The following is a 13,790-nucleotide window of genomic DNA, read 5'->3' as shown; positions in this document are numbered from 1 at the left end:
TAACCTGGCGCCACCTGGATGTAAACAGGGGTTACTGCACCAGGCATGTGACGTAGCGCGAGGTCACGTGATTGTCAAGTCACTCACGAAATGCTCCAAAACAAGCAGCCGAGCAAGTGTTGTGTTGCTATGCTAACTTTGCAACAAATAACAGCCATTTTTGTTGCTAAATATGTGAACTAGAGTTAGTCAGAGTTATTTTCCGGGTCCTCGCAGGTGAGATGATTTGCGCCGAGGTTCCGTGGATGAGCTGACAGAAGTGTGTGACAAAGAAGTGTGTGTGTGTCAGCGAAATGAATGGGGGCGGCTGCGTCCTCTAACGCTTTGTGTTCAGTAACAGTTGTCGTAAACTAGGTCTACATTGTTAACAGATAAAATGGCGCTGTCTTCGCCATCTTCAGCCTTTCTGGCCCTTGTTTGTCTCGCAGCAGCAGCAGCAGCAGCAGCGACCCTCTCCTCAGGTAAACAACACAACAAACTTAGCTTCGGCTTTGTTTACATCTCTTCTGTTTTAGCTTTACTTTAACTCAAACACAAACACCTGACTCATTTTCCCTCCAGATAGCAGCAATAAGTGTCTAGCTCGTAACTTTGGCCATGGCTCGGTGGTGTGTGAGTGTAATTCCACACACTGTGACAGCGTGGGGCCTCTCACTCTGTCCCCGGTGGGTCAGTACGCGTCCTACCTGAGCAGCATGGCGGGCAGCAGGCTGGAGGAGAGCCGGGGTCCCGTCCGTGTGAACAGCAGCGGGGCAGGTGAGCTGTGCAGACTGCAGACACTCCATTGTGTCTTAATATACAGTACATGTTAGTATTTCACTGTTTCATGCCTCTTGCTTCTCACTTGTCTCATTCAGGCCTCAGGTTGACCATCGTTCCTTACCAAAAGTACCAGAAGATCAGGGGTTTTGGTGGAGCCATGACCGACGCAGCAGCCATCAACATTCTGTCCCTGTCCCCTGGCAGCCAGGACCAGCTGCTGAGACAGTACTTCTCTAAAGATGGTGTGTGTGTGTGTGCATGTTAATGGAAGCCTGTGTTTGTAGTTAATCCCATGCTCAATATCTTCAGAAGGAAAATGTTGTCGTCGTCATCATGGTGGAGATTTGTGTGTGTGTGTGTGTGCGTGTGTGTCTGTAGGTATTGGCTACAGTGTGGTCCGTGTTCCCATGGCGAGCTGTGACTTCTCCACTCGTCTGTACACCTACGCTGACACACCTGGAGACTACAGCCTGGATAACTTCACACTGGCTCCTGAGGACATAAACATGAAGGTGTTTGTCTCTCTCCTACACACACACACACGCCTACACACCATCAGTCAGTCCATCACGCTTTGTCCTCATGTCTTCATCTCTGTCTCTTGCAGATCCCTCTCCTGCAGCGTGCCCAGGCCCTGTCTCCTCAGCCTCTGTTTCTGCTGGCCAGTGCTTGGAGCTCCCCTGCTTGGCTGAAAGACAACGGGGCCCTCATAGGAAAGGGCTCCCTCAAGGGCCAGCCGGGAGGCAAGGAGCACAAAACCTGGGCTCAATATTATGTCAGGTGACGCATGTGGCTTTACATTCATCTAGTGTAACCCCTGGATACATCTGCATATGGGATTCATTTACTCTATTGGTTGCGTTTGTTTGTTTTGTTCAGGTTCCTTGAGGAATATGCTAAATATAACCTGTCCTTCTGGGCCTTGACCACAGGAAATGAGCCCTCTGCAGGACTCATGACAAACTACAGGTGCCTCATCACGTGCTTGTATACTCAAATGAAATGATGTAATAGTAAACTACTTCATAATATAAGAGAGGTGTGTTTGTTTCACTGCAGCTTCCAGGCTTTGGGCTTCACTCCTGAGGAACAGAGGGACTGGGTGGCCCTGGACCTGGGCCCGGCCCTGCATGCCTCTGCATACCCGCATACACATCTCCTCATTCTGGATGACAACCGTCTGCTGCTGCCTCACTGGGCGAAAGTGGTGAGTCAGAGGATGGAGAGGTCAAGGAGAAAGATCACATCCAACTTTAGAGTGTCCCTCAGGCTAACTTTTGATGTCGAAATCTGAACTTTCAACATAAAGTCCGTACAGTAAAGGCAATAAAGGAGGATAAAGGTAAAAATACAGTGCATGCCTCTTATGTTTCAACCTTGTTTAAGCTGCTGGAAAACGTGAATTTCTCTTGGAGATTAATAAAGTATCTATCTATCTATCTATCTATCTATCTATCTATAACAACAACTAAATGAAGTGTTGTTGGGGAGAGAAGCTTAAACGTTGATATATTTGAAACATGGTTGCTGAACCACTTTTTATAAATCTTTGCTTGTCTCCTAGGTTCTAAATGATGTGCATGCAGGCAGGTACATCCATGGAGTGGCGGTCCACTGGTACATGGACCGCTTTGTGCCAGCTGAGATCAGCCTGGGCACCACCGCCCACCTCTACCCAGAGTATTACCTGTTTGGCACAGAGGCTTGTGCTGGTTGGAGCCCGGTCGACAGAGGGGTGAAGTTGGGCAGCTGGGAAAGAGCTGAACAATACGCACAAGACATTATACAGGTATGACTTTGTAGCTGTGCTTGTTGGGTCGGGGCCCGGTGTAACAGACGTGAGAGCTGGCGTGTTGCTCCACGCTGCAGTGCAGGTGGAGAAGTCACGCCGTGCCACACGAGCTTCAGAAAGCGCCTGCGGGTTCTCCCACAGCAAGCTGGTACTTGTGCTTGGTTTCACTCTCAGAGGAAATAGGACTCCCTTCATTCCATTGATTTTGCATGCGTGCAGTCACTGTCTGCAGAATCAGGAGGGATTTGTTTACGCAGATGTGCTTTAATCAAAACACTAAGCATCACTTCAGTGGATTCATTTAAACCTGGACATTTTACTCTGGACTTGGAATGCGTATAGTGGAGATACCAGGCACCTCACACATCTGTTTCCTCCCCTGCAGGACTTGAATCATTACGTGGTGGGCTGGACTGACTGGAACCTGGCATTGGACCTGAGCGGCGGACCAAACTGGGTGAAGAACTTCGTGGACAGTCCTGTAATCGTGGATGCAAAACGGGATGTTTTCTACAAGCAGCCGACCTTCTACAGCATGGCCCACTTCAGGTAGAGTACTGTTCCTGATGCAACCTCTGGATCGAGCCTACCTGATCTTTTGCACACACACAGACCGATATGTTTAACCCACGACATCACCGAATTCTAATCAGTCCGCACAAATCGACTTTCCTAGTAAGTTCCTGTGGGAGGGGTCTCGGAGAGTGGGAGTGTCCGCCAGTCAGCAGACGAACCTGGAGTTCTCTGCCTTCATCAGACCGGATGGTTCCGCCGTGCTCATTGTACTCAACAGGTCGTCATCAGTGATCCAGTTTGAAGTTTGGGATCCTGCTGTCGGCTTCATCCCCTGCACCGCTCCTGCACGCTCCCTACTCACACTGGCCTGGAACACACACTGATCATTTCAGCCTTAATGCACATAAAGGGTCAAAGTACGACCCTGCTCATGACCAAAGCAGGTAGATCTCATTGCGACAGTTTCAGGCAGCTGGGGACTCGTTTACTAACTGCTGCTTTGCCACATTCTTATCATAAAGCTAGTAGAGGAAATGAATCAAGTATATAAAGTATCATGTCACCAGAACGATCTGCACTAAAGCGCAAGTGGCCTTCAATTCTCACGCCAAGCTTCAAGTGTTCTCATTCCACATCTACAAAGAAATCATATACTGTATATATATAATGTACATAATGTGTAAGTGCATTGTGCTATTGCTATTTAATTTTGTGATTTTAAATAATAAAACTTTTTCTGTGGAAGTCTTCAGTAGCATTTAGTGTAAAAATGAAACTTTATAGCCATTGAATTGTTTTTTTCAATTTATTAATACATCATAGACATTTTTCCCATATATATAATATACATAGTTTGGTAACCAGGTATTTCACATTTGAATATCCATCCTTGATTTGTGTTTTCTTTTGCAAATTGTACGGTGCTGGACTAAAATTATTTACATCAAAAAAGGTGATTTAAAAGAAGAAAAAAGTGAAACATGAAAACAAACGGAGTGGTAAAATTACAGAGGGAAGCCATCTGTTGATAATTTATATACACCAGGAGGCCTCAGATGAAGTATAAGCATTAGATAATGGGCCCGGACCCTTAGAGGCTTTGGCCCTTTTCTTTCCCTTACTGGGCAGCGTTCATCCTTTAACTGCAGATAACAAAAAGGTCCCAAAATGTGTAAGGACTTCACTTTCATTGACCATCACAGCTCCTATTTGTAGCACTTACACAGCTACATACTTCCTATACATTACTCTGTTGCAGTCTTTTATTAAAGTACATGGGGTGGACACAATAACACCAACACTTGTACAGTGCAATCCAGTACAATACCGCCACAAACTACCATAGAACTCAATCTGCATCTCTCAGAGACACAAAAATCTCAAAACGTGAACCTCGCAACCTCCTCAGACTTTGGGATTATTGCAGGGCTGCTGTATTGGATGTGTTCGTGTTGTCGTTTCCGCCCCATGTGGGTGACAGCAACAGTTCTTCTGTCCGAACCTGGACCGGATGCCTTACATGGGCTCAGTAGCAGTTTAAGCAAATCAGGTAAGTTAAGAGGACGTGGTATATTGGATTTCTCTGCACTCTGGCTTATCGCCATCATAATAACATATTGGAGCAGTGCAATTCCAGACAGAAGGAAAAATGAGAGTGGGTGAGAGGAGGAAGTAGAGAAGAGTAGAGACGGCTTTGTGCCCGATTCCACCTCCGCTGGTTTGATGTGATTAGGCAAAAGATCTAGCAGAGACCTCAAATTAATGGTGAGACACCTGCACGGGTGTTTGTATACATGGTTCAAGTCGATAAAATATAAAAAAATCAGACCGAGATGATTACGACTGCAACGGAGATGAACGGAGGAGAGAGGGAAGCATTATGCCTTATGTATGTAGGTGAAGAAGAACCGAGGAATGAGACGTGGATGGAGGCGGGGGGCGGCTCTCAGAAGGACCACCTGTCCTGTGTGCGAGGGTCCATGGAGAGGGAGGGCGACTCTGACGATGGCGGCTGGCTGTTGTCTTCTCCATTCAAACTCTTCCTACACACTGGACACGTGTCATGCTGTGCGGTGAGAGGAAACAGAGGAAGCGTTAGCTGAGAGGCAACTTTTTTTCTCTGGATACCAGAAGAGCCAAAGCATGCACTGGAGCTTCTTTCTGTCTTAACACTATTAGGAGGATTGTTTATCCTTTGATTTAATCTGTGAAGTGTTGGCTTCCTCGTCGTGACTCACCATTTCCAACCACGGCACTATACAGTCTGAATGAAATAAGTGGTTACAGGGTAGCTGTCTGACAGGCTCGCCCACTGTAAAGTCTTCTTTGCACACTGGACATTCCATACTGCAATCTACAGAGGAGAGAGGAGACAATGTGCTTTAACCTGATAGCTAGACAATCACCAGATCATTATTATCAACATTATGATCCGACTCCAAGACAAAGCTGTTGGATTGAGGCCTGAGAAAGCCACCGGAGCTGCACAGATCTTTATTTGGCCCAATAATTTACGGTGGATCTCAAAAAGTCACGGCCCAGAGCAAAGTGCCTGTTAGTTGGACTTAGTTGGTTAGAAGATAAAACAAAGCCAAGCAAATCGAGAGAAGTAGATCTGACCTGCTTGTTCCTGAGAGATGGTGACAGTTGGGAGAGAAGAGATCTTCTCTTTCTCTGCTGGAGGAGGTCCTGTGTTCTCCAACTGACCTAATAACTACCCCCACACACACACACACACACACACACACAGCCGCTTGTAAATGGAAAAGAAATTAAACACGAGGAGGGCAAAGTTGGTGTTATGTTCAGTTCAGTTGTAGTGTTACCTGCGTTATCACAGCATCTAAGCCTCCCTGCCCCCACGCATAATCCCCTGGGTTAGAGTGCAGCATCCCTGTCCTGGACGACACACCAGGAGTTAAAAACTCATCATCAAACATTTTACATTTTCCCATTGGCTTTAACTGCTGTGACGCCGACTCACCATGAGAGGGGAGGGGAGCCAGGGACTCCAGAGTTAGCAAATAGGCCAGCCAGAAACTGTTGTACAATCCTGAGAGGAGAGGCAGAGAGAGGCAGAGAGAGAGAGGCAGAGAGAGGCAGAGAGAGGCAGAGAGAGAGAGAGAGAGAGAGAGGCGCAAAGGCGGAAAAGAATTTACAGCAGTCAGTGTCATCAAAAATAAGGACAGTAAGAGCCAAAATAGTGCTGTCATGATTGTAAGTGGGAGTATGCCCGGCAGAAGAGGAGCTGTGAGGAAGGTGAGGAATATGGAGGAGTGGGCAGATCCTCACCCTTCCACCGCAGGCGAGCGGTCCGGCCTGCTGCTGCCTCTGGAGCGGTATCTCCTCTGGCTGTGCAGGCGGGGAGGACGCCCCGGACCCCAGTGTTCTCCGGCTCCTAGCAGACCACCCATCGGCCCCCCCAGGCCAGCCGGGACCGAACCCCCGATCGGTCCCCCTCCCAACCCCCCCAGGCCACTGAGGCCCCCCAAGCCCCTCCCTGAGAGCCGCGGCTCTGAGTCGGGGTGGTCGTCGTCTGTCGTAAACGGCCGGTCGATGGGGAGCCGGTCCCATAGCTAAAGGGCAGAGAGGGCAGCAAGGGGGGGGGGGGAGGGGGGCGACAAGTAGAGGATTGACGAGGAAACGATTTTAAAGTGGAGGAAAAGATAAGTAAGCAAAGAGCGGTGCAAAGTTACAAAGTAAAACAAAAGTCAGTGAGTGATTAGAGAAAGCAATCGTGCAACAGGGACATGAAGGACAGGGGGGGGTCAAGCAAAGGTTATGTGGAGATGTGGGCAGGGGAGAACAAAAGAAGACTCAGTTAATCAAAACACAGACAACTGCCCTCAAACCCGCCCACTGTCCCCCGTAATCCCTCTGCACCACTCGTACCTCTGCAAACTGTGTGGCTGTGTCGTCTATCCCGTTAGTGCTGCCCTCTGTTGTAAATGGCCGGTCCAGAAAGAGCAGGTGCCATAGCTACAGGAGAGACAGGGCGGGACAGAGGGAGAGACGGGTGACGGATCGGAAGGGGACGGCGCGGAGAGTGGAAGCGAAACGGCAAAGTTAGAGAGCGAAACCAGAAGTGTGTGAGAGGAAAGAGACAGGAAGCATACAAATTAGAGAGAGGAGAGGAGGTGAGAGGAGAGGTAGGGAAAAGGAAAGAAAACACTCTTCATTAAGCAAAGCACAGACAACAATTGACCTCAACTCCACCCGCTGGCCCACAAATCCCTCACACACGCACACACACGCTCATACCTCTGCAAACTGTGTGGCTGTGTCATCTATCCCGTTAGCGCCGCCCTCTAGGAGACTGAGGGAAACAGCACACAAGGGGACAAAAGACACATTATTAGAAACATCCGCCGGACCTCCAGCACACGTTCAGGGGTTAGTTTGAGCGTGGAACCAAAAACCCCACAGGCACGGTGAAGCTACAAGCTGGTGCAGCCACAAACACGCAGGTCAATTCATGTGCTGCTTCTTTTCCAGCCCAGTACTAACAAGCCTAAACTGGACACCTCCAGTTTAGGCTTGTTAGTAAGGGAGACACCAAGACTAAAGATCGTACCTGGAGTCTTCTGTTACTTCCTCTATGAACCCGGAATCACACCTCGGACAGATGTACTCCTGGGAAGGGACGAGACAAAAAAAGAGCTAAAGGTTTAGAACTCACACACTAATAACCAACTAGAGCCGGGTGGAAACATTTATCATTCTGAAAGACAATACGCTGACTTGTAAGGACTAAATGAGAATGATTTTGATCCTGGCGAAAAACGAGCGGTGTGTGTTGTGGTGTGACATGCACATCTCTCATGAATGCGAACCAAGAGGTAGATCAGGTCCGCCAACCACACCCCTACATGACTGCTTTCAGACATAGCAGCTTTAGAATGAGGACATTTATGTATTTCTATGGAGAATAAACAACTAATACTCGACTATTAGGATTTGTGTTGTTGCTTAGAGTAAATATAACCTAAAACTAGGTTGTTAGGTCAGAGCTGGTTGAGTAAGCATGCTGCAAGCTGTCAAAATGAGCTGATGTGACAGTTGACAGAGTTGTGTGTTATGAGGTCATGGAACATGCATCTTCTCTTGACATTTAAATGGAGACGTGACTCAGAGACGCTGTATTTGGCTCAGACCGAGTGTAGCCATGCTCCTTGGGATATGAAACAGGAATTGGGATGTTGCACTGAGAGAGTGACGACATGTCTCAGGGCTGAGCGAGGCTGAGGCAAGCAGGCCATGTTGGATAGATAGATAGATAGATAGATAGATAGATAGATAGATAGATATAGATAGATAGATAGATAGATAGATAGATAGATAGATAGATAGATAGGCATGTATTGTATCCTATCTATCTATCTATCTATATTCACTTGACCTACACTCACAGTTTAAATGCTGCTTCAAAGTACTGCTGAACACTAACCTGTAGTTCTAGCCTGGATATGGATCTAAAATAAATGGTGTCGGTTGTTGCATTATTGTATCAGTCTGTGATTGGGCGACTACAAGATACAGCATACCGACACAATGACTGCCAACACAACAACATTCAGAAATACTTGCAAACTATCCGGAGTGTAAAAGCGACTACAGTCCAGAAACTTGCATGTGTAATGAATCATCAAGATCATGTCCAGGTTTGGAGATGATGTTAGTCTGACTTTTAAAAAAGGAAAGTAAAACCAGAATGGCGTGACAGCTACGAAACCAAAATCCCCACCACAGTAGGCCAAGAGTGTGTTTACACTTTAAACAACAACTGAAAATGAACATGGTATGGAAACTAATGCTGCTGCGGTTTGCAACGTTAAAGAAACGGCAGAAAACACGGACCTTCCTCCTTAATGTATGTGTGTGTGTGTGTGTGTGTGTGTGTGTGTGTGTGTGTGTGTGTGTGTGTGTGTGTGTGTGTGTGTGTGTGTGTGTGTGTGTGTGTGTGTGTGTTTCGAATGATAACATGCTCGGTCAAAGCTCGGGTTAAAGTATGATCACATAATAAAACTGTCTCCAAAATATGCGCTTAGAAGATTTCCCCTTCTCTTGTCTTAAGGGGTTGTTTTCCTCACACATCACATTAGCGATTGTCACGAGTTTATTAAAGAGTAACAACAACAAACGATGCTAACTGCTAACTGGCTAACCAGGCTTCACCAGCTAGCCGTGGCAGACTGTTTCACACTCCGGTTGCCTTGTCAGCTACACCCGATAAAAGGCAGAACTCTAGTAAACACGGAAAGACAAGACGTTAGCCTTACCGGGAGTTTGGGGTTTACTTCTCCCTTACAACAGTGACAGAAAAACCGATGCGGGGGTACAGCCGCAGCCTCCGCCATCTTCCCCAGACTAGCACAAACACTAGCGTTGTGCCGTCCAGCAAAAAAACTGAAGACAGCTGTCCGCCTCCTGCCCAGCATGCACCGCGGCTCTGCTCGGGCAAATCCGAGCGTGAGAAGGCGTATGACGGAAGTAGTTTGTGTTGTCAAAGAGTAGCCGCATGCGTGGTGCGTGAACGCAGCGACAGCAAGAGTGGACTCCCGAACAACAGCTTCAACCGGCCGTTCCTGAAAGGTAGTAGTTATAAATAAATAACGAACGTATCAAACAACGGAATGTGTATTCGGGAAAGCTAACCGTTAATAACTCTGTGAGGCATCTGTTCAGTATTAATAAATAGCTATAGTATGAGTGCAGTTCGCTTCCTGGCGGTATGTTCTGTAATTATGCTGCTGATGTAAGTGTATGGATGAGACATGATGTTATAACTGTTCTATCTGCTTGTCACGCAGCAGTCTTTTTTTCAACCATGGTCAGTCTTAGTGCAAACCAAAACATGCAGGTACCCCTTAACTTACAGGAAAACCCTCATGCGGGTGTGTGTTATTTACCGAAAACGAGAAGTTACGGTTTGGATGCAAAAGGCCAGTGACGGCCATCTACAGTGCTCACATAGTGTAAACACGGGACACGTTTGGGATTTTCCATAGATTTCATCGGTTGTGATTTTCGAAAGGGTCATCTGGAATACCATAGGGAGCGCTACAAGCACCACCGGTGACACTTATGACACAATTTCATAAGCACCTGTGGCAGCTCATTAGGTTTGGAGTTTTGCTTCTTAGTCTAAGTGCTAAAACAACAAATTGAACTGAGGTATAGAAATAGGGAATATATGGATTTGCATTGAAGTACAAAAGCATTGTTATGATCTGAACCTCCATGTTTATACTTGTTTGTTCTGATAGTTTCTTCTTTTACCGTATTGAGCACTCGTGGCATTAATAACAGGTTCACAAACCTTTGACTGTGTTGCGGCTTTGTGTAACACCTCGAACCCTTTGTGTTTTCCTGCGTGTTTGCCCAGATGACGGCTCAGGAAGTTCGTCTGTGTGGCCTTCTACTACGGGAGCACTTTGGAGATGTGGTGGAGAAAGTGGGAACACAATTGCTCAAAAGTGGAGCACAGAATCTTCGAGTCATCATTCATGAGGCTGGCATCCCACTGGACCTGGTACAAATCCTCTGCTTGCTATACAGTCTCTTTCTGCGTCTGTAGCTCCTTTACTGCTACACCATGGAAACATTATATTATCTTAACGTTTCATGTTACTGCTCATTATGGTCTCTGACCCCTCTGCACCTCTGTCCAGGTAAAGAAGTCTCTGTGTGTGCTGGTGCATCATGGAGCCTGTGTGTTCAGCACAGGCCGCCGAGGCCCGGGGAGCCCCACAGAGTATCAGACCAGCTGCGAGCGCATTCTGAGAATCCTGCGCTACCCCCGATACATCTACACAGCCAAAACTCTGTACGGTGACACGGGAGAGCTGATCATAGAGGAGTTACTACAGAGGGGTCACATGACCATGAGCAGCACTGTTAAGACAGTGGCCGACCGCCTCACACAAAACATGGAGGGTCAGTATCTCTGTGTCTTTACCAACCAAAGACCACAAAAACATGAATGTAGCGTCTATCCTGCATGATGACAGTTGTTTGTGAAGCTGTTTTCACAACAACAGTCTTCCCTTTGTCTGGTGTTCTAGAGGGATGCAGCATGGAGTATAACGAAGTCACCTCCACATTCTCCAAACTAGTAGAGACCCATTTTCTTCAGCGCTGCCCTCCAATGGCAAAGCCAACTAAAGCCAGTGATACTGCGGCCAATCCACTTGCCCCAACTACACCTGCTACTCCTGCCGCCTCCTCTAGCGTGTCCACACCAGAGAGCTTCCCCGACTGCTACAAGGTACCTCACGTCACACTGATCGGCCGGGGAAAGCGCCGCCTCTCCAGTGAAGATGGAGAGGACCAAAGAAATGCAAAGAAGCCAAAACTAGACACCCAGGTGGTTACACACATTTTGCCTTATTGCATTATGCCTTATGAGCTGCCATCGCTCTCTCTCTCTCCCTCACACACACACACACTCTCTCTCTCTCTCTTCGTTTGTTTAGACACACGGCGATGAGGGGATTAACTGGCAGGTGAACTTTGAAAGATTCCACCTCCATTTCAGAGACCAGGCCATCATCAGTGCTGTAGCCAACAAAATGGATCAGGTTTGTAAAATATATTGTCACATTTTTTAAAGGTACAATTCAGTTGTTTGCTCATTATTTCAGTAGAATCAACTCAGTGTGTTGGTATGTGAATTTCTTATTAATTTGATGCCGTTACTTTTTAAATCCGCCTCTCTTTCCAACCCAGACCAGCAGTGAGATAGTGAGGACCATGTTGAGGATGAGTGAGGTGACCACTGCGTCCTCAGCCACCTGCACTAAGCCCCTATCAGCCAATGAGGTCTTCAGGTCCCTGCCAGCCAACTACAACATCAGCCGACCCATCTTAGACCAGTACCTCACTCTGCTGGTGGATGACCCGGTCAGACCCTGCACACGTGGCTCTACATGTGCTGGTTTTCATGTTCCCCCTGTGAGACGACTTCTTTTATGTGTTTGTGTCCTCTTCTTTTCTCAGATGGAGTTTGTTGGGAAGGCAGGAGAGAGTGGAGGAGGGATGTACGTCGTCAGTATCCTTTTTGTGTTGCGGGGTCGTGAGAATCGTGATTTGGCTTTTCAGGTTTGTGGTTTGTAACATGCACGAAGGCTTTTCTTGACTCGTCTCTCAGATTTGCACCGAGCGCTGGCCAATCTGGCACGAGCCACGCTGGAGTCCGCAGTACAGGAGAGGTAAACACGTGAATGTCCGCCTGTGTGTGAACATGTGAGCAGCCTGTCATTGATTTTGTTCAGTCATTTATGTCATTATTATCGTCAGATTTGGCTCCCGGTCAGCGCGAATCTTCCGGCTGTTACTTCGGAAGCGCCACCTGGAGCAGAAGCAGGTGGAGGACTTCGCCATGATCCCAGCCAAGGAGGCTAAAGACATGCTGTACACACTGCTCTCACAGAACCTGGTCCAGCTACAGGCATGTGCTTCACACACAAACATGCTTTGATCTGTCCTCTCTTGGCATTCAATTCTCCTTATTAGCACTGTTTTTAAATCATCTGCAGCCCTAGTTTTTACTCTTACATACTCATATTTCTGTCATATTTGTTCACTTCAGGAAATCCCCAAGACTCCTGACTACGCTCCCTCACGGACTTTCTATCTTTACACCGTCAACCAGCTCCCAACTGCAAGAATGCTGCTTCAGAACTGCTACAAGGTAAAAAGCAGAACATACGCCTCAGAGTTGTAGCCAGTTTAATCATACTGTACCTGTTGTTGTCCCTGCTTGCTCGACTGATCTGTCTTCCTCGTGTGTGTGTGTGTGTGTGTGTGTGTGTGTGTGTGTGTGTGTGTGTGTGTGTGTGTGTGTGTGTGTGTGTGTGTGTGTGTGTGTGTGTGTGTGTGTGTGTGTGTGTGTGTGTGTGTGTGTGTGTGTGTGTGTGTGTGTGTGTGTGTGTGTGTGTGTGAACACAGACAGTGGCCAACCTCATAGACAGACGTTTGTTTGAGAGCAAAGAAAGCAAGTGAGTCCATCCATCACCTTGCGAGCCAGATTTCAACAAATGAGTTTGTTCTTGCTCTGGTTTCCATGGTGACAGCTTTACACAGGTTTGTTTTTTGTGTTTGACCAACAGGCGTCTGCTGGAGAAGTCCCAGAGGATTGAGGCCATCCTGGCGTCTCTGCAGGCCAGCGGGGCAGAGCCGGAACAGCTGACAGAGGTGGAGGAGATGATCACTGCTCCTGAAAAACAACAGCTGGAGTCCTTAAGGCTGCATATCAACAAGTAGGAACACAAAATAAGTGTGTTTTTCACAGGCGGCGGTGTTTTTTCCTCCTCTCACAGCCTCCGCTTCGTCTCTTTGCCCCCAGGTTGGATTCAGCAGAGAATCAGGTGGATGAAACCATCTTTCTTCTGGAATCGTATGTCAATTCCACTGCGGCCTCCCAGTGATGAGTCAGCAGTATCTGCATGAAGTGCTCCCACACACGCACACACACTCATGGCTCTCACGCCTGTATTTTCGTTTATGAATGTCACCATATTAGACTGTTTTATAAATAATGTTTAAATTCAGAATGGAATTAAAAAAATGTAAATGAAATCTACTTTTGTTGTTTTTTTATGTCAAATATCAGCAATGAATACATGGAACACAATGTTTTGGTTGAACAGTTTAATATCAACAGAGAACAAACAAACTGTAGTACAGACATATGACAAAGTAACTGAAATGTAAAACCTGT

The 13,790-nt window shown here is 47.2% G+C and overlaps 3 protein-coding genes across 5 annotated transcripts; 2 read left to right on the top strand and 1 right to left on the bottom strand.

The window, feature by feature from the left end:
• The first annotated feature begins 57 nt into the window (after positions 1-57).
• On the top strand, positions 58-3,789 carry gba1 (glucosylceramidase beta 1). 2 transcript variants are annotated; one of them, XM_076154607.1, is made up of 11 exons: positions 58-216; positions 372-461; positions 562-756; positions 858-1,004; positions 1,141-1,274; positions 1,370-1,542; positions 1,642-1,731; positions 1,822-1,969; positions 2,327-2,551; positions 2,940-3,103; positions 3,231-3,789. In XM_076154607.1, exons 2-11 carry the CDS (start codon positions 377-379, stop codon positions 3,451-3,453), a joined length of 1,584 nt encoding a protein of 527 aa, XP_076010722.1. In that variant the 5' UTR covers positions 58-216; positions 372-376; the 3' UTR covers positions 3,454-3,789. The 2 variants fall into 2 exon arrangements, with proteins under 2 accessions (XP_076010722.1, XP_076010721.1); XM_076154606.1 differs by having other exon boundaries at positions 58-461.
• A 539-nt stretch (positions 3,790-4,328) lies between these two features.
• rnf115a (ring finger protein 115a) lies at positions 4,329-9,510 on the bottom strand. 2 transcript variants are annotated; one of them, XM_076154609.1, is made up of 10 exons: positions 9,349-9,507; positions 7,644-7,702; positions 7,331-7,385; positions 6,962-7,048; positions 6,362-6,645; positions 6,054-6,122; positions 5,896-5,968; positions 5,690-5,783; positions 5,308-5,423; positions 4,329-5,135 (listed from the first exon to the last, which is right to left on the bottom strand). In XM_076154609.1, the coding sequence occupies exons 1-10, from the start codon at positions 9,505-9,507 to the stop codon at positions 5,016-5,018; spliced, it is 1,116 nt and encodes a 371-aa protein (XP_076010724.1). In that variant the 3' UTR covers positions 4,329-5,015. The 2 variants fall into 2 exon arrangements, with proteins under 2 accessions (XP_076010724.1, XP_076010725.1); XM_076154610.1 differs by lacking the exon at positions 6,962-7,048 and having other exon boundaries at positions 9,349-9,510.
• A 34-nt stretch (positions 9,511-9,544) lies between these two features.
• polr3c (polymerase (RNA) III (DNA directed) polypeptide C) lies at positions 9,545-13,648 on the top strand. Its single transcript, XM_076154605.1, has 13 exons — positions 9,545-9,661; positions 10,455-10,601; positions 10,741-11,005; positions 11,134-11,435; positions 11,545-11,649; positions 11,798-11,971; positions 12,068-12,119; positions 12,219-12,279; positions 12,368-12,518; positions 12,660-12,761; positions 13,019-13,068; positions 13,180-13,329; positions 13,416-13,648. Exons 2-13 carry the CDS (start codon positions 10,455-10,457, stop codon positions 13,495-13,497), a joined length of 1,641 nt encoding a protein of 546 aa, XP_076010720.1. The 5' UTR covers positions 9,545-9,661; the 3' UTR covers positions 13,498-13,648.
• The last annotated feature ends 142 nt before the right edge of the window (positions 13,649-13,790 follow it).

Source organism: Genypterus blacodes, unplaced genomic scaffold (assembly GCF_046128005.1).
Source record: "Genypterus blacodes isolate CSIRO-AG114 ecotype Tasmania unplaced genomic scaffold, CSIRO-AGI_Gbla_v1 ptg000063l_1, whole genome shotgun sequence".
NCBI classification, from domain to species: Eukaryota; Metazoa; Chordata; class Actinopteri; order Ophidiiformes; family Ophidiidae; genus Genypterus; species Genypterus blacodes.
The sequence above is the reverse complement of the archived record's forward strand: the minus strand, read 5'-3'. Positions and strand labels throughout refer to the sequence as shown.